The following is a 20,700-nucleotide window of genomic DNA, read 5'->3' as shown; positions in this document are numbered from 1 at the left end:
TGTTATGCAGTTTAATCTTAAATTGAAGATTGCTATCTGAAATAGGAAGCTGTTTTTAAAACTGTGGTTGTTAAGAATGCATATGCAAGCTTTAAGAATACGAGTACATATAAATTCAGCGGATATTAGAACCGCTTCAGTTTTGACGTTTACAGCAGGGATATGTAAAGTATCTGTCAAAAATATATATTGCAATTTCATACTTTTAATCTTGATTCAGTAAAAATTATTTTTTTTACTCTGAACGGGCTAACAATTTGTAAAAGAAAATATATTTTGTTAACAGGATAATGGTAGGAATTAAAAAGCAAATGAATTCTGTAATAATTTATAGATTTTAAAAATGAGTGTTACTTTATTTTGCTTATCGTAAAATTTATATACGATAAACCTATTTTATAAATATAAATAAAACTTATTTAGTTTTATCTCATTATTAGTTTCTTGGTTATCTGTATTCCAATGTGCATTCCATTTCAAAGTTATGCTATGTAAGTGGACTAATTTCGAGGATTAATCCCGTATCTTTGTAATTTTTTCAGGTAACTAACCTGAGACGATCTTTTATCAAACGATCTGCACTGTTTAGACGATTTGAAAGTATTTTTCTTTTACAGTAGTTATTGGAAATGTTTTATAGTTGTAATACTTAGTATCATATTGCTATGTATAATCTATAACAATAAACTAACTTCTGATGGATTCTTATATTCAAAGCTTTTTCTTAGCGAAGATTTAACAAAACTAATCGGAAACCTTTGGGTAAAAAATTAAAAGGAAAAATTAAAATTAAAATTTTAATTAAAAATTAAAATTTAGTTGCTCGATAGCAGCTCTTTGCGTTTTTACGCGAATTGTTTTTTACGATCTGTTTAAAATTTACGTACAAATAATAGCTAAAAAATTTAACATACAAGTTAAAAAAAAAAATTATATATAAAACCATCTTTGTCAGAACCGCCCTCGTAAGAAGAGCAATTGTTACCATCCCTTTTTTTTAAGTAAAAAAATGATTGATTATTTTACAACATTGGTTTGTTAAGAACTATGTCCACATACACTAATGAAAACAATATTAAAATATTTTTTAAAAATACAAGGATTGTGTGTTGCTAAGAAGAAACTGTGATTTGAGAAAGATGCTAAGCCCAAACCGGAAATCGATTCCAAAACACTTGTATATCGGAATATTACATTTATTATGTGTATAGCTTAAATATTTTTTAATTGTTTTGTACGTGTTTTAATTTATATTTTTGTTTTTCTGTTTCAGTGAGAGGGGTTTAGCTATGAAGTGCCTGGTGGTGTTGGTGCTGGGATTAGGCCTTGCCCACGGACTGGCCGTACTCCCGCACGACACCTACCCCGGCTACACCGTGAAGAAATTTCCGGGGGACCATGTCATGAACTATCGTTTATTGGAGACCGGATTCTCTCAGTTTTTTACCGTACTTGACGATGGACTAGTTATGACCACGAGCGATCTTACTCCTCTGGTAAACCATCCTGTTAATCTAGTAGTGCTCGAAGAGACGCCTAACAGTACAGCGACTCATACTCTTCAGTTGTACGTGTTAGATAGAAGAGATATGCTTAGATTTCCCGAAGAATCGTACGATTCGGGTAAAGTGATGGAGAACGCAGCGGCGGGTACACCGGTCACTGATCTGCCTATCTTGCAAGCTACCGGAGAAGGAGCCGGAGGGTTACCTCTCCGTTATTCTATTGTAACGGGTAATGAGGACGGGGCATTCGCTTTAAAAGATGAAAAAACTTATAACGGGTCTGTTACTGGTAACGGAGTGAAACTTATAACCGCTAAACCGTTGGACAGGGAGGTAACACCTTCTTACACTTTGACCGTTCAGGCGGCTGATGGAAGAGGTATAGATAAAGCGGTGACCCGTGTGAAAGTTGAGATTTTGGATGAAAACGACAACAGTCCCGTTTTCAAGCAACGCGTGTATAGGTTCACTATCGGAGATGTTAAAAATGGACTCAATAATATTACTATAGAATCTTGGAAAAGATTCTCCGCGGTAGGAACGGTTTCCGCGACCGATGCAGATGGTGATCGAGTAGCATACCGTTTGGCTGTGCCTAGCAACCTGGTCGTTATTGTACCTCAGACAGGTGATCTCCTTCTTACCGGAGAACCACCGACTACACCCGGTGAAGATACGGAGGTGGAATTGGCTATAGAAGCTCATGATCTACGTACACCCAGCCGAGTCTCTCACCAACCCGCGCAAGTTTGGCTGCAGTTCACTACTCCCGTTCAAGATGATGATTTATTACAAAACGAAGATAGTCCGCACCGCGTTTTCAAGCGTCGTGTTACTCGCGCTGTTCGTCCGACTAAAAGAATTGACTTTACAGAAGGTGATGGTGAAACCGAGGGACGTATAGTTTTTCAATTGGAAAAAGAAACTGAACGCGAAACGTTTAAGATCCGCGATGAAAATGCGTGGGTGACCGTTGAACCGAACGGGGCTGTGCGCGTTAAGAAGAAGTGGGACTACGAGGAACTCGGTCCTGAGAAAACTATTGATTTCTGGGTTACCATCACAAACGCCGGTGTTGGAGGTAAGCGTTATTTAATAAATTTTATTTATGTTTGTAGTCGGATGGTACTGTGCCTCGATGTTTATTATACTCTAAATAAATCGGGTGTGATATTATGCAGCTAAGTTTTTCAGGCTGTTGCTCAACACTGAAGTATTTAATTTGTTTAAATTATTAAGTACTAAATTCTAATAATCGAAATTTTGGTTGCTTAATTATTTGTTGTATTATTTTTACTTCCATGTACGAAGCTAAGGATGTATTGTGATAGCGAAAAATTTCGGTTTCCGGATTTCAACGGAAATATCCATTTTAACCATCCCTGAATCCATTTTGACTAGTTTTGGCGTGACATCTGTACGTACATATGTATGTATATCACATAACTCAAAAACGATTAGCCGCAGGATGTTGAAATTTTTAATTTTCAACTGTTGTAACATCTAGTTGTGCACCTTCCCTTTTGATTACAATCGACGGAACCAAAAGTGTCCAAAAAAGCCCAAAATCAAAAAAAAAAAAATTGGATTTTGGAATCTTTCTTAACTGTAGCCCTCGTGTAGTGCTTTTCAACAGATATCATAAGTGGTACTTATTTTCATTGGAACGGGAGTTATAGCCAAATAAAAGTTTAATTAATGAAATATTTGGATTTTAGGAGAGGGCACGTCGGTTCGAATCAGACTTCATCTCTTTTTTTTTATTTTAACTTTTTTTTAAATTTAAATATATTGATTTATTGTAAAAAAAGTTTTAATATGAATAATAATTCAATAACAAAAATAAAAAATATCAGAAGTTTTAATGAAATAAAATTCTATGTACTTTTCATTTAAAAAAAAAAAGGGTAAATGTAATTTAATAGGCGTACAAGGAAGTCATGTGTTGTACACGTCAGATTTTTGTTTACAGATAATTAACGAAGTAACACTGTTAAATATAAAAATATGTAACTGTTATTTAATATAAATTATGTAACAGCTGCGTACTGTACTATTATTAAGTTATTATGTATAAAACTATATTTATTTATTTGATACTTAAAGCAAAAATGAAGCAAGTGTTCATATTATTCCGGATGATCTCCTTTTTGGAAGGTTGTTGTCGGATGTTATAATGTCGCACATTAATGTTTAATTTTAGAAAACATTTCTTATAAAGGACTTATGTTCCCATTACATTTTTAATGAAAATACTGTTTCCTAACGGTAATAATTTATAATCCGAAAAAAACGTATTTTATTATTTATTCTTTCATACACTTTCTATAAGTCGTATTACAGTTTATAAAGATACTTCAAATTAAAATTTAGTGATTATTTATATTCTTAGAGTAGTAACCGTAACTTTAATTTTGCCATGCCGTAGTTCACTACGTTTATAATTAAGAAAATATTATTCTTTGTTATGTTCGTGTTAAAAGTAATCTTTATTTGTTTTCCACCGTGCAACGATACAAAATGTGAAATAGTCTACTCTTACTTTAATATTCGTACTTAAGCTTAATAAACACATCAGATTTTTTTTATAGGCTTTAGGATACAAATTTTATAACTTTTAACTTATTTAACCCATGACATTGTGTGTAATAGGCGTGAAATATCCGAAGAACAAAAGCCAAGTCAGATTTTGATCTGACAGCGTGCAGCTGGTTGGGGCTGGCGTGCGGATTTGCCTCGGGCGAGCGGGCATTTGAGTTTTCTCACAGGTTCGACTTTGTGTGGCACTACGTCGCTGTGTTTAGCCGCCTGACTGCTTATTCCATTCTGTTCTAGACTGTTGGGCGGGATGGACTAAGCTGATGTGAAGGTCAGAAAACGCCATCACTGACCTTCAGCCACCTTGTAATTCTCTACTCTTCCTCGGTTTAACTTTAAGAGTTTTTTTTAACCGAAATTGTAATTTACGGTTTATTTGATGTTTAATTTTCGTATCATCCTCTACATTAAAGGTACAGAATTTGGTTTAATGGTTATTTATCGTTTGAAGTACCATTCGTAAATGTTTAGGTCAATTTATTTGGTAATAAACCTTATAGAAAACCCACCTCAACGAGGTGGGAATTAATTCTATTAATATGTTTAGCTTAGAAACGTATTAATTATTTCTTCACAATTTTTATTTTAAATGTTAGACTATCTTGTATTTGTTAACTTTAATTTTATTTATAATTTCGTTTCATCATCTCCTAATTTAATTCTCATTCTATTTTTTGTTTCCTTTATTCACGTTTATATATTTCATGATTTCAAGTATCCTGTACGTATTTATTCAATTTTATATCGGACAAATTGTACCCATAATTTATATGTTGTAGAACTTCTCCGCTAACAAGTTGTGATTAATTCATTTTTTCAGAGAAGGAAAAAAGTAAATTAGTCACTTTACTGTTCGTCCCTGTCTTTCGTTTGGTTGTAAAGCTGATGACATATGTACCTGATCCTGTAAAGGACCTGAATTTCTAGAAAAATTCACTATTCTTTGTTACTTTTTTTGAGAGTAATGATATTTACGTGAGGTTTACAAACTATAATTTTTAGAAAAAAACCACCTTCATTTCGTTGGGCTTGACACGCTGATTTATAACGGTTCCTTCTGCTCACTGAATAAGGTAACTGAAAATTACCGGTTTAGTCTTGTTTGGGTTTTTGAGAACGGTATGCCTTTTTTTCCGAATGAATGAATGGTTTGTGACCCATGTCAGATCGCTTAAAACCGTTACTGTTGTGGTACCTAACAAATAAAACTGTGGAATAAATAACCGAAAGCTAATATTAAACAATACTCAATCTACTTTATTTAAGTCTACTTTATTAGTTTCTGTAGTATTATGGAACAAGACATTTTATTAATTTAAAAAATTATTTTTTTATAAGAAAAATCATTTAATAATATGTTCACAATTTAAAAATGAAGTCATATAAATTTGTTTGCATAATGATTATTTTAAAAGAATTTTCGATTATTCATCCATTTACTGTAGATTATTACCGATTATGTCGGATGGTTTCGTTAGTACAGCTGGGCACGAGATGGGATCTCGTTTTAACCTCTGCCACGACCGTGATCCTTTAAATTACTAAGAATGCACAGAATTGTACTGGTTGTTCTTTCTTAAACTTCTGAAACATGTGTCTAAAGGGATATTTATAATAAATACAAGTACGTAATGTACTTCATTTATAATACAAACTGTTCTTTGTTAGTATCTGATTAATTTTTTTTACAGTCGGTTTAATTTGTTATCGTCTTCAATAAGTGTACTTACTTATTTATTTGTTAGTAAAAAATTCAGTGATAGAACTTTAAAGATAATATTTTGAATTGGACTGTATTTTCTCGTTCTACTTATAGAATAAACTACGCCGTAACAGAAGTCGGTCCGGAAATTAAATTTTTTTCGTGAATATTTTTCCTAATTCAGCATGGATTTGTTTATTAAAATACGCATCTTTTTATTTTAAAATTGTAATTCTAATTTTTTTTAGCGAGAGAATTTGTACTAGATTTCTACTAAAATAGATTTATCACGTAATTTTTTTTTTTGTTTTTCTTTTTTAATTTATTGATGTTGGTTAGCCGCTAAAACACTAGTACTCGTAAATCCAGTATAGTGTTTAATTAAAATTTAATAATTCCTGTGAGGCCTGAATTTAAATTAAATGGGGTTATTCTAACGGGATTATGACTGTATTAAATTTAAACCGTATTTATGTATTATACAACTGTTAACATTTTGTGCATGTGCAGATTATTTGTTTATTTCTTTCAGAGTGTTTATAAAAGGCATTTTCAAAAACAATTTCATCTGTTCCCATAAAAAAAAGCTTAATTTTGTTCCATATTTTTAACATGTGGGAGAGTTATTTATTTATGATTACCGAGTAATTACTGGCATTACCCTAATTGCAGTTACCGTTAGTAATGAAAAATGAATTACATGTTGCATATTATTTGTATTATGCATAGTTTATAGGTTGTACATAATATGTATACATTTTTTAGTACGACTTATATTTTTGTTTACTTAACTGTAGTAATTCGGCGAGAATTAGTAAATTGCATTGTAGTTAAAATCCATAGTATGTGATTAAAGCTGAGTTGATAATATCATGATTGAGAGCATAATTTTAGTTGATTTTAGAATTCTAGTTTTTAGTACTTAATGAAGGATTTTTGTAGTAGAATTTTAAAAAAGCGTTATTTATTTATATGAATCATTTATTTTTGGTAGTAATATATTAGATTTGTTCCCGTTAATTTTTGTAGAATGCTTCATTCATATCTGAACTTAGAAACGTAGAATTCACGAGAAAATTACTCTATTTCTCAGATATATTTTTAGATTTTTATTATATTTTACAGTAAATTTATTAAAAATTAACATTTAGCTTTTAATATCTGTACTTTCTAATCCTTAACATTTATTAAATTATTTGGAAGCATTACGGTTGATCTTGTTTCTTTCGAAAAAAAAACTTTTGTAGCATGTGTGAGGAAACTCTTTATCTTGCAAATCCTGCCTAATAAATCTAATTTTATTTCCTGCATTTTTCACCAGCTGGATCATTTCTTTAAATTTTTCTTTAAGGCTGTTTCATTATTCTTCTTGTCATTGAGGTTGTTTACCATCATTCTAATCTATGAAAACGTACAAATAAATGTCTTTTTTCCTTTATACATTACTGTTAAAAATGACTTAATCCTTTTTTTTATCATCGCATTAAAATGGTTCTCATTGTCGGTACATTTTAAGTTAGATAGTTCACACATATTCTATTTTTCTTTAAAACTAAAACATCTAACGTTAAAAGATTTGTGAAATCAGAGCGGTATTCTGTGTTTTCGACGCTAGTACTTTAAAGTTTCTAATTGAGTTATGAGTTCTGAGATTTTACGCGCTCTGTATCATCGTTAAGTTGACTTTCTGTAATTATTATTTTCAATATACTGTTATATGTGTTTGTATCTGATAGGTACTTCTGCCGTTTATTACGAAGACCAGAAATAGATCTCGGGAAGGTCCAAAGGCAGCTGTCCTACAGATCAAACCAATTCTACAAGTTCCTCCTCACCTGGATGTATTTCTATACTCATAGCCAAAAAGAGGAAGGAGCGATTAAGTATAAGAAAATCCTAATTCGTAATATCAGACGAAACTACTCCAAATCGAAGCACCGACGAAACTTCGTAGCACCCTTCATCCAGTAGGTCAGATGGATGATTTGATTTATATCATATAATCTTCCGAAAGTCTCAAAATGTCTAGTGCAGATTTCTTTATTCGGGGCTCGTAGACATCTGCAGATTACTTTTTCGTGTAGTGAGTATACCTTTAGGTTTTTACATCTGTGGATCGCCAGGCCTAGATGTATCGTTAAGTAGAATTCTACAACAGAATTGTAGATCCTGCATCCTTCCCACAATCCGTGGAAAGATCGTATTATTTTTATCAGGATAGTGAGATGCATTACCGATCTAAATTTTTCATTGATCGGCTTCAATATGTGTTCAGTAGATTTATTTTCAAACTAAGAACAGTTCATCCAAATTTTTCTGAAATGGTGAATCGTAGTATTATTTTTTTAAACAGGTTTTATATACACCAACAAAAATAAAAAAGGTCAAGTCAAACTTTGGACTTTTAAATTTGTTAAGTTTAATTGAATGACAAAAAATCCACTAAGGAAAGTGGAGTCCTCAATCAAAATATCCAATCCTTGGAAATTAGCTGGATGAATGATTAGCCAAATTTTAATGAAATTTATTCATATAAAGTTTCTGCCAATATCCAGTATAAATAAGAAAATTTATAAATTTCCATTTATTAAATTATTGTACTAAATCATCCTTCCCACACGATAAATAGTTGAAACGCTAAACAGTAGAAAAAAAATTAAGGTAAATTATTTTTGGTGTTTTCCTTCACCTACTGGCTGTTCATTCTCGCCTCCGATTTCTTCAGTCCTATTCATTTATGTTACGTAAAAAAAAAATTGGCTAACACTTCATCATTTGTACATGAAAGTTTTTCTCGATTCAAATCGATTAAGAAAAATAACTGGCTTTACTAGAACTTGAACGCTGTAACTCTCGACTTCCAAATCGGCTGATTTGGGAAGACGCGTTAACCACTAGACCAACCCGGTGGGCTTACAAATTTGAACCTGATAAAAAAATAAATAACGGATTAAAAAGAGAACTTGTAAAACTAGTTATTATCACTTTAAAACATGTAACAAAAAAATGCATAAAAACACAAAATCTTGAGAAGAATCTTCAATGCACTGATAGATTAAGGTTTTAGTTTAAATTTTATATGAATATACATATTCATAAGTGGGCATACATTAAAAACTGCTCGGTTTTCTCTTTACATACGATTAAAATAACATGTTTCACTATTTTGAAGTTTAGTTTTTTTTTACTATTGTATTGTTTTTCTTTTATCGTTGAAATTAAGCTCTTTTCTTAACATAAATTATTTATTAGTCATACGGTAATAAATTATGTGCATCTGATAAATAGTTTAGTATGTGAAGTATTTTTAGTACTTCTACACGAGATAAATTTTAGGTTTTCATATTTTATGTATTTTATTTCAGAGCTAGTATATTATATAATTCCAAAATTATAATTAATATTCTTAAAATTTTCTATCGTATTTTTCAATTGATACCGAACTGCAGCTCTTAGTTGTTTAAAGGGTTAGTTCAGGACAATCATTAATAGTAATTCAGAAAAATATTGAAGCTTTAATCTTTGTTTATTAAAGGTTGTTTGTGAAACCAATATTCTTAGTTTATATCCGTACATCAAACGAATCAAATCTAGTTATGATTGAAATTAATATAAATTAATTCTTACGAAATTTAAAGCAATACATTTATATTGATTGGAAGATTTTGTCCTTCGTAGATGTTATTTTACAACTGGTTGTAAATTGTATTGACGAAACAATACTTATTGTATATTATATTGTATTACGTACAACCTGTCGGTATAAATTACGATATAACTAGCGCAAAATCCCTGTGCGAATAACAAAATCAATGTCATATTTGTAGATAAAGCTATAAAAATGTCATATGCACCGATATAAAGTTTTGTTTATGTCAGTATTAGGTATATACCTACGAAATATAACATTTGTTGTACGACATAAGCATCTAGTTTATTGCCTTTTTTCGTTATTACTTAAAAATAAACTTGTAAAGAAAGAATAAAAGTGGTGTTATTTGTTTTTAATAAATAATGGAAGCGAGTAACTGTCTCGAATTTACAAATATAAATGGTCATTAGAGTTTGTTCGAAGGCATACAAGATGCTATTAATCACAAACTGCTCTGCTAAACCTAAATGTGGTTGGTTGGTGTGCACCAGCCAGTATTAAAAAAAAATTAATTATTGAAATAAATTTTTAATGATAATTTTAAATTAAGATTTAAAACTTATACTGAATATAAGAAAAAAAAACAAGAGGAAAGCGATGAACTACTTGATCTGAAATTACTTAAAACTGGGGAAATGTGGAAGGCAATTTACTTATGAATATATACACAAAAAATTATAAAATTGTGTGGTACCTAACTTTGATAAGCGGCACATATATTTATTTAAAAATAAATCCATTACTTATCTAGCATCATAATAGATATGCTATTAACTTTATCCTATTAAAATGGATATAATAATTTCCACTGAATCTTTATTTAATTGACTACTTGCCAGAATTATAATTAAAATTACGAATATGAAGTTTCACCCGTCTTAATGTTATATGTCGGTTTGTAAGTGAAGGAATATCATTCTCAATAAGACTTTCTGAGACCTGCAAATCACGTAAGAAATACTTTTGATGTGTTAAATTCCAGCAACCCACTTGTCCACTAGTTTACTTTATTAGGCATTTCTTCTCTTTCACTCACACTGTCCCTCTCTTGACATCATTGTGTGCGCGCGCGTAGTGTAACCTGCCTATTGAAATTGGCTTCTAAAGGATGGTTAAAAGAGGGGTGGTTGGGAGGTTTGTCTGGTACGTTATACAGTATTGTAGCACACTAGCTTCTAGTAGAACCCTACCGTTCTGTTTTCTTAACGAAAACAAAGCTGGCGCATAACCTAAGTGAATACCATTCTTGGGAGTACTAGAAAGTTGGACAAATTAGTTAAGTACGTTGATAATATTAATATTCTAAATTATTCCTTATTTAATTTTTTTATTTTTTAAATAATTTTTTAACCGTGAATATATAAAAATAAAAAACGTATTCTCATTTAATTAAATTTACATTAACCACTTTCGGAGTAAATATAAAAAAATATTCAGAGTAATAACTTATACATATTTATTATAGTTAAAAAATAAATTGAGTTCTTAATTTTTGGTTGATGCTAATTTTATGGTTTATTATTTATTGTAGAACTTGAGATTTAATATAATTTGATATAATAAAAAATATGAATTTATGAATAATCCATTAAAATGGATATCTTATTTTCATTTGAACAAATATTTCCAATAAATCTATCGTATTGTCAAATCATCCGTGAATTTATTTTGCTAACTAGTTTTATTTCATTTTCTTTATTTCTGGATATATTTTTTCCTAACTTAGGTTTCTCGGGTCGTCTGATTCTTCTGTTCGTTTACATTTTTCTGAGGTAAGTGAAGTATCCGTGGTACCTTGCCCTGTCTTATATTTTGTTGCTTGTTCTTTGATTGATGATGAACTATTCTTATTTGCCGGGTTGTTTGCTCAATCTTGGAAAAGTTCTATTGAAGAGAATATCGATCTAAAGATTGAACTGGGGTGAATCGGAAGATTTTGAATTACTTATGTATAATTACTAATTTTGCCAGTAAATATTTGTTCGATCCCTTTTGACGCCTTCTTCACTGAAGGAGTAACTGTTAGGCTACTCCATAACATAATTTATGTCCATTTAGAAGCGTGACTGAACATAGGCACTTTTAGATTTTAAAATATTTCTATCCAGTTTAAACTTCCATAGTGTAAACATTTTACCGCACGTCGGAACAGATGTGCATAATTTTACCAGTATTAGAGTTCACAAAGCTAAATTCTTATTAAGTTTACAACTGCATTGTGCATAAGAGCGATTTCAAACAACGTCAATTTACCAACGTTAATAACTCTTGTCAGGTGGTTACTTACTAAACAATTCAGGAGGTACGTCTGAATGATCCAAAGTAACTTATAATTTCTTTTTGATGAATTATTTAATTTTCACGATCGATAAATATAAAAGTATAAAAGTTTCGATGTCGTTAAACTTTTATTTTTTCGTTGTTTTTTTTGTTCATAGAAATGTTAAAATAGTATTGAAAGCGCAATGAATGATGTGCACATTTTTGTAACTTGAGATGTTCTTTTATGTGTTTTTTAATATTATTTTCTCAATTTTGATCAAAAATATACCTGAAGTAATATCTTTAAATGAAAAAATGTATATCCTAATTCAGTGTAATAAATGTTAAAAATTTAATTAAAAACTTTCATTTAACGCCGTGCAAACGTTTGAGGATAGTCTTCTTTTGAACTCAAGTGCGACATCCTTCTTTGCTAACGTTCAGCCCCTATCATTTAAGACAATGACTGATGATTCATGCATACGCTGTGCGTAATCATTCTCATCTCACTTTGCTTCTTTCATTGTGTCTCATTCTCCCTTAACTCTGTCAACTCTCCCTTGAATTGATTTTAATGTCGTTTGCTTTCATTTAACATAATCCGGAACATTATTGTAATCATTGTTTCTTGAATTGAATTTCCTTTAACGATTACAACTCTTGGTGCTAAAATATCTCTTACGAGCTGATTTTTAGCAATATTAAAACGTAATATTACAAATCTCAAATGGGTATTACAGATTTAAATAATAACTGTGATATATTCCTTTTTGGTGTGGTGCTTCTCTAATACCTTAGGTGGAAGTTAAAATACAGATTTAATGTCGAATTGGCTTTAATAATTAAAAGGCATACAAAAAAGGTTTCAAATATAATATATTCATTGAGGATTTATAATTTCTGATATCCTTTTTAATAGGTTAACGAAAATTTTCATAAACGTACGTTGGTTTTAGTTGTCTGAATTATTCGGTTGTATTTTTATGTTAGTTGATTCAGTAGTAAATTTATTTGACAACGTTTCAGCTGGTACGGTTGTGTGTGCGCGTGTGTGCGTGTATATATATATATATATATATATATATAAAGGTATAAAAGGGACAAAAATGCTTGTTGAAAGATAAGATTTAGATATACGATATGAAGTGCTATGATTTCGGCTTATGTATTATTGTGCCGTATAATGTGAGAAGGAGGAAGGTAGTGTACGTAGAGTGGCAGGCAATATGTCTCTCTATTCGTTTGACAACTGAGGCTCTGTCAGGCGTTGGACTGGGCTAATGGATATCAACGCTCCTATTAAATGCAGTGCCATAAGCCCATTTATATATACTACATCCCCTTCTAAAACAAACTGAACCCCGTGCTTCCCCTCATGCTGTTGTATTTTAACCCTCCTATTTTATCCTGTGTTTATTTATCTATGTGTATGATCTATTTTTCTCTCGCGTAGCTGCTTTCATTTTATTTAATTTCTTCTATACTTATTTATTAAAATAAAATATTTAATGATAAACGCAAATAATTATTACGCGTTTACAAAAGTAAACAAATTTTCAAATAACAGAATGTTGTTTTTTTTCCAATGCATCCCGATAAACTGCATGTAGTCTTCTTGATCGAATCCCTATTTTTTTACTTTTTTTTAAAGACCTTGAGGAACCTCATTTACGGGCGCCGAAGCAATGTCGGACTCGCTAACAGGTTCCGCAAGATGAAATTAGGTGCGTATGTATTCCTGCGCACTACCGACTAAACCTCCATCCCTGGCCACCTCCTTCCTGGTACAGCTGGTTTGCATTTTATCGGGAAGGGGGTAATACGCCCACACACACAATCAAACCACGCAGAAAGTCACACACACGAACAATATCATATAAGGCAAAAGCGCACCACTGACGCAACACAAAATAACACCAACCACAAACTACACACATCGCTACACATCACAAGTCACACCCATCCCCCTTAGCAACAAAAATATTCGTCAAAACTTACTTTAGCATACAATAGCAACACACCAATCGCACACCATGCACACACACACACACACACACACACACACACACATATATATATATATATATATATATATATATATATATATATATATATATATATATATATATAAACAGTCACAACATAGTTATCACATACCACTTACCACAGGCCATCATCGGATGCATAAGAGGAGTGCCCCCGACCTCAACACGCCCAGGCGATCCCCATGCGTACGGGGAACCCCGGAGGCGTTCAGCTGAGAGCCTATCCTCCCAAACGCCCTCCGGCGGCCCCTTCTTCGTCTGCCCCTACTGGACTTTTCCCAGGCGTACAGCCCCTGCGTTACTTTCCTGGCCAACATTGCTACGGCTATTACTACGGCAATTACTTGCACTCTCAAGCATGATCCGTTACATTTTCTCATGTGAAAACATATCCCTTCTGCCTATTGCTTGCAATTCTTCACTCCTATGATCCTCAAATCTGGGACAGCTGAAAAAAACTTGGTATGCTGTCTCATCCACACTCTCACAAACCGGACAACACGGGGAGTCGTCAAGTCCAAACCTATAAAGGTACTCTCTAAACCCCCCATATGGCCCGCCAGAATCTGTGTAAGACAGTAATACAGCGAGGCATGAGTACGCCCGCACCAACCCTCCAGGTCCCTGCTGATCATGCGGTACGTCCATCGACACCTTTTACTGTCATCCTACCGCCAGTTCCAACCTACCAGTTCCAATGATGGAACTGGCCAATCTCCTTTTTTCAGCGGTTGTTAGAGCAGCATGTTCTTTCATCTTCCTACGAAGAATTTCAAGGTCTACCGATAATATCCCACTAAGACGTTCGTAGCCTCGCGGCTACTCTCCTGTTCACAGCGCCGTGAGTCACACAATTAAAAGCGTTGCGGACATCCAACGCCACGAGCACGCATAACTTCTTCTCACATGTTATTCTCGTCATCCCAACAACTTCCGTATCTAAGACCGATTTCCCTCTATGAAATCCAAATTGTTTGTTCGAAAGCACTGCTGCTTCCTCTACAGCTCTGGACAACCTCTGTTGCAGTGTGCGTTCGAATACCTTAGATATTGTATCAGTCATTGCCAGAGGCCTATAAGAGGACGTCAGCATCGGATCCCTCCCTGGATTAGGGACCAGTACCAGGCGCTGCCGCCTCCATCTCTGGGAGATGGACTCCTACTAAACAATTGTTGTACACCCTCAAAATCTTGATCGAGTACCTAATTTATTAAAAAAATATCATGGATTGATTTTAAATTCTTAATTTGGATTAAGAAGGCAATAAATCTTTTTCTTTATACAAGAATAAGGTGAATGTGAAGTCTTTAAGTATTTTTTCTTATCTTCAAAATTATCTTATCTTCATTTTTTCTTAAGAATAGGAAGACGTGAAGGGGGAAGCTGTTAGTGTTGTGGTTGGCTCTAGGTGTTGGTGTTGTATTTAAAAGAAGCTGGTGTGCATTAGAATTATATCCTTGCGTGCATTCTTGTTTATTAAATAAACTCGCTTCAAATACTGTTTGATATTTTCACTATTCAAGTCTATCGGTAGAAGTTTGTTTTTATTATCCTTCTCTGAACAAGACATTATCAGAATGAGAATAGTATGCAACCCTTACGATAATGAGTAAAAGATATAATCCTCAAACCGAAAAATAGTAGTTCTGTAATTTTTTACTTTTCAACCTTTTGAAATTTTAATTTTCTTTTTTCCCTAGATGAGCTATTTTTGGGGTTGAACGGCCCGTATAATCCGGTTGGGGGTGGATTAAAATCTTAAAATTTGTTTTAAGCAAATTTTTTAAATAATCTTAAAAATATTCATTTATGATAATCTTAATAACATTTTGTAATACTTTATACAATAGTGATTAATTTTGAAGAATTTTGTAATTTTACTGGTGTTTGGTATTTTTGTCATTATTTTTATTTATGTAAGAAATTAAATAAATAAATAAGTTAGGCTGTGATAAAAGTAAAAATCACTTTAAACTACAGAACCTAAGATGTGTAAAACTTTTAAGTTCTATGGAAATTTCGAGAAAATTCTATATCATTGCCAGTTTTTAAAATCTTTCATGTACCGTACGATTAAAACTGTACGAATGTTGCTGTATAATGAAGTTTAGAAAATTAAAAAAATGATTGACATATGCTACTACATTTTTGCCAGAGTACTGGGAAGTAATGGTAAATTACCAAGAAAATTATTCAAATTAAATGACATTGTTGTATAAAATCTACCTGTTGTTTATATGTAGTTACAAGTAATTATGCAATCATAAACAACAATTATATTATCGCTGGTTTACCCATTCGTGTGTTATTATAATTTAGTCTAATTTGCTTCTTTTTTTTCTTTCGTTAAAATGGAGTGGTGTTGATAATTATTCGTGTATATAAACTGCAATCGCCTTTAATAATTATATTAATATTTAATTTTCATAAACTGTCAGGAAAGTTTAATGTTATAATTCGTGATTTATACTGTATTATACTTATCGGATTCATTTTTGCTCGGTTTCTTTTCCGAACATCTATTTTCATCTTCATTTCAAATAAATTATAATAAATAAATAAATAAAAAATAAATAAATTAATAATTATTAAATTTTAAAATTAAAAGCAATGAAAATATTTAGTTAAATAAAAGCGTGGTGCAGTTTTTATAACAATCTTTTCGAATAAGTATTTATAGACATTTGCTGTATTTTAAAATATATTTTTTGTTTAATGAGGTTGTTAGTATATATATGTACTTTATTTATCTGTAATAAAATAACAAAGTTTTAATTCTTTGATGGTTCAAATTTGCACCGAGATGACCTTTAAGGGTTAATAAGATTAAAAATAAAAATTAAATTTAGAAATCTTGCACAAAGTTATTACATTTAGACGGTAATCTGAAAAATTATTAATTATTGTCATTATTATAATTGTAATCGTAATTATGAATTCATTAAATAAAAATTCATAATTAATTGAAATGAAACTTTTAGCGGAAAGAGTGCGTTAAATTTTGCTTAGATTACAAACAGAATTCGAAGATGAACTTCAACTATGCGAGAACACGTACAAAGAAAGCGAGTGGGTGCATTTTCCCAGATTGTTACTTGTAGCTAGTCAGTCTCAACTGGAGAGGTTCCAGCAGACCTTTCCTCCTCCCCGCGTCGTTATTGAAAATGAAAATGAAGATTAATTGTTGTAAAAATAAATGTTGTGTTGTTTTAAATAAATAATAAAAACTGCGCCACGCTTTTATTTAAATAAATATATTCATTACTTTTAATTTTAAAATTTAATAATTATTACATTTATTTATTGGTTATTTATTAGATATTTATATAATTTATTTTTTACTTTTCAGTGCATTTTTATATTTGTTAATATATTATATTTTTTTGTTTAAAATTATTAATTTGATTTAATTCTTATTTTTTACTTTTTAGAGAGTTTTTCTAATTTGTTTCCTTTTTTTTTAATGTTAATATTAATATTAGTTAAATAAAATGTTTTTTAAGAAATAATTTTTTATATGTAAACAAATATATTTTTGTAATTTTTGTTGTTTTTTGTATATTTTTAAGACTAAAAAAAAGTAAAAATATTTATTTTTACACATCGAAGTTACATAAACGAGTTAAATAAAAGCTTTTAATAAAGGTATTGTCCATATAGTTTTATGCCGTCACCTAAGCTGTGTATAATATTTCTATTAAATATCGTAAAATAGTTTTTTCTTATTGAAATAAAGCGTAATAGCAAAAATTTACGTCTTTAGTGTCAGCTGTAAAGCCTGTTATTCGCGTTATATATATTTTTTATAGCTTATCAGAATTCCATCTGCATCTTTTATCGTTTCAGAATCATATGCCTCCTTCTGTTTTATGATATATTTTATATCAACTACATATTTTTGAAATAATTATTTATCCACATAATATATACTATCATAATATACTTATTTGTTGGTTACTGTACATTGTTTTTGAATTTTATGGATAGTATTGGTTATAGGAACTCATGTATTATCTTTTTTTAAATTATTTTGAAACGTCTACAAAAACAAACGCAAATATGGTTACATAATTTGAAGTTTAATCTTACGCTATTTAACTATTACCCCGATTTATAATTCTTTATATTTGAAAGGACCCACTTCATAAATTTACTGTATGAAGTTAAGAACTTGAGTGATAAAAAGAAAAATAATTGCCATCATACCATCTCGGTTGAATTTAACACTACTGTCGTCATGCCCTTTTTAAAAATTGTAGTATTGTAACAGTAACGAAGATAATGAAATAAATATTAAAAAACACAACCCCTAAAAAAAATATTGCTTACAAACATTGCTCTTTAATAATGGTTTAATTAAAGAGCGTGCGGATGACAATTTTGTATATAGTTTAATTTGTTTTTCAAATATATATATGTATATACACACACATACACATACATATTTATATAGCTTATGACACTCCCGGTAACTCAGGGATTCCAATGCAGGAGTCATATATCTAAGTCAGTTCAGCCGTTTAGCTGCTACTGTGGAACAAATATACATACGCCATAAATACACTACCCTTCTTTCTGGGCAGTCGTGTAAAATAAGTAAAGAACAGATTATCCTGTATTTTTGTAAAAAAAATTAAATAATCAACTTCAGTCGTTTTAAAAAAACAGTCTTCAAATTTATTTATGAGTGTAATGTTCTAAAATAGTTTCCTTTTTATTACAGTTTTTTTATATTTAAATAAATTAATATAATGCACCTTACCAGCACGTTGAAATGTTCTCTAGATCTTCCGGCTTACTTGGAAGTATCATCAGGAGCAAAAATTAGTTATTAAAAAGTTTAAAAAATCAGTTAAAATTTAAAAACAGTCACGACTGTCCGGTCCTACCAGTACACTGATATACTTTGAGTATACTAGTAAGACATGTTCAGGTATACTGTTTTGAGAATACTAGTAGGGCCGGACAGTCATGACTGTTTTTAAATTTTAACTATGATTATTTAAACTTTTGACTTTAATACATTAATTTAATTCCTGATGATGACATCCAAGTAAGCAAAAAGATGTAGGGAACATTTCAACGTGCTGGTAAGGTGGATTATATTAATTGTTAATTTATTTATTTAACATATCAGCGAAACCATGTTTGAGAAATTAATTTTTTATATTTATACAATTTGGAATTTTTCTCTTAAGGGGCCAAACTATTTAATAATAATTCAAACCTCAGACTGTGGTAACACTATGCTGTATGATATTTTTTACGAATTTTCGATAAGATATACAATATTTAATTATACTTACGTCACTAATTGTACAATATATATTTTCGATTCAAATTAAATTGAAATTTACTGAAAAATGATTTTTCAATTGAAATTTCTTTTGATCTTATATCATTGTAATTCTGATTTACTTAGATTATTTCTTGTTAATGCCTATATTTTTGGATTTTTTTGTACAAATAAATCGTTTTTATTCTGAAAGGTATTTTATTTTGAAATAAATCCAGTTAACTACTTTTTTAGTTTTTATTTCATTATAATACAACTAGTGATCTAACTATGTAATAGTAACGAGTTTTATTGTATTAATCCGTTTCTAATTAATCAGTGCATTTAATTAGCGACAACTAAACAAAATAAGCAATTAAAATTCAAAATTGCTTTCGTAATTGGATCATTTTTTAAAGTTAAATGTTTGTTTTTGATTTATTACGTTTGTTCAGTCGCCAACTTTCCTTATTAGTCCTGTTAATTTTTTATGGTATTACTCTGTTTTAATATTTACGACGAAATGAGAGTTGATATGTATAAAATAGAATTGTGATGCCTTATTTTAAAATGTTTCTGTGCAACACAGTTTTGCACTGTTATAGAATGAATAATTCAGGTGAATCAATACAGACTAGTGAATAAAGCGGGTTTCAAATTCAATCACTACCCATTTCCCCCTCCACTTAACCTCCCGTGAAACGATTTACTGTCACTAATTTGTCTTCTTTTTATTTATTTATTACTGTTTATATTTTATACTCCTCCCATGGTATTAAACGTTGTTATGGGGTTGTGTTGTTTTTCTAAAAGAAATACAATACAATAGAATCTAAACTAATCATATTATCATAGTGACATTATCATACTACTATTCGCGCTAAGTCTTTGCCGATGTGTTCGAAATTTAATAACTCCCTTCTTAATACACTAAAAAAAATTTCATACACTCTTTTAGGATTTCATAAGAAGGCTACCTATTGTATTGGGTACCATAATTTAACTTCCAGAAAATTTTGACATATCTTCGCGTTTCACATCCTCCATATCCCAAAACTACCGTCACTTCAAAAGTTTATATATACATTTGTATAATATATATATTTCACTTTCTTGTGGACACGATAACTGCCATAATTTTGCGCCAATCACTTTCAAATTGATACATAAAATATAACGACCCAAAATGTCGGTCGAGTTCATTAATGGAAAAATCGAACCATGAGGGGGCTTTTTCGAAAAAAAAAATATTGCTATAACTTTCTTATTAAGTAAAATATCGAATTCGTTTAAAGTTCCTACTATTCTTTGGATAAGGGCCTAAAACATATGTAAGTAAAGTTTTTTGATATCACCAACCATTGGCCCAGGGGATGGAAAAATGGGGTTTCAAAGACAAAAAAACATACTTCCCTTAATAGGCAGAGTATCGAATCCGTTTAAAGTGGTCGTTAGTCCTCTAAATATTACCTAAAACGTTTATCTGAAATAATTTTTGTTATGAATAACCCTTACTGGGGAATGAGGGATGACCAAAATGTTGCTGGAATTGTAAGATGGGGCTTGTCGTATGCTAAACATGTGAAAATTTTTTCACATGCAACCATTGTCGTATTGAATAAATTTGAATTTTTTCTTAACTTTAAGGTGGAAATCTTTT

The 20,700-nt window shown here is 30.8% G+C and overlaps 1 protein-coding gene across 1 annotated transcript in view; it reads left to right on the top strand.

Annotated features, from left to right (window-relative positions):
• LOC142320024 (neural-cadherin-like) overlaps positions 1-20,700 on the top strand; it is a 588,354-nt gene that overhangs the window by 19,071 nt on the left and 548,583 nt on the right. Inside the window, exon 2 of the mRNA XM_075357704.1 lies at positions 1,274-2,586. Coding sequence (XP_075213819.1) covers positions 1,290-2,586 — 1,297 coding nt within the window. The 5' untranslated portion in view covers positions 1,274-1,289. The remainder of the gene's footprint in view (positions 1-1,273; positions 2,587-20,700) is intronic.

Source organism: Lycorma delicatula, chromosome 2 (assembly GCF_047948215.1).
Source record: "Lycorma delicatula isolate Av1 chromosome 2, ASM4794821v1, whole genome shotgun sequence".
NCBI classification, from domain to species: Eukaryota; Metazoa; Arthropoda; class Insecta; order Hemiptera; family Fulgoridae; genus Lycorma; species Lycorma delicatula.
This window is presented reverse-complemented; position numbering and strand designations above follow the sequence as displayed.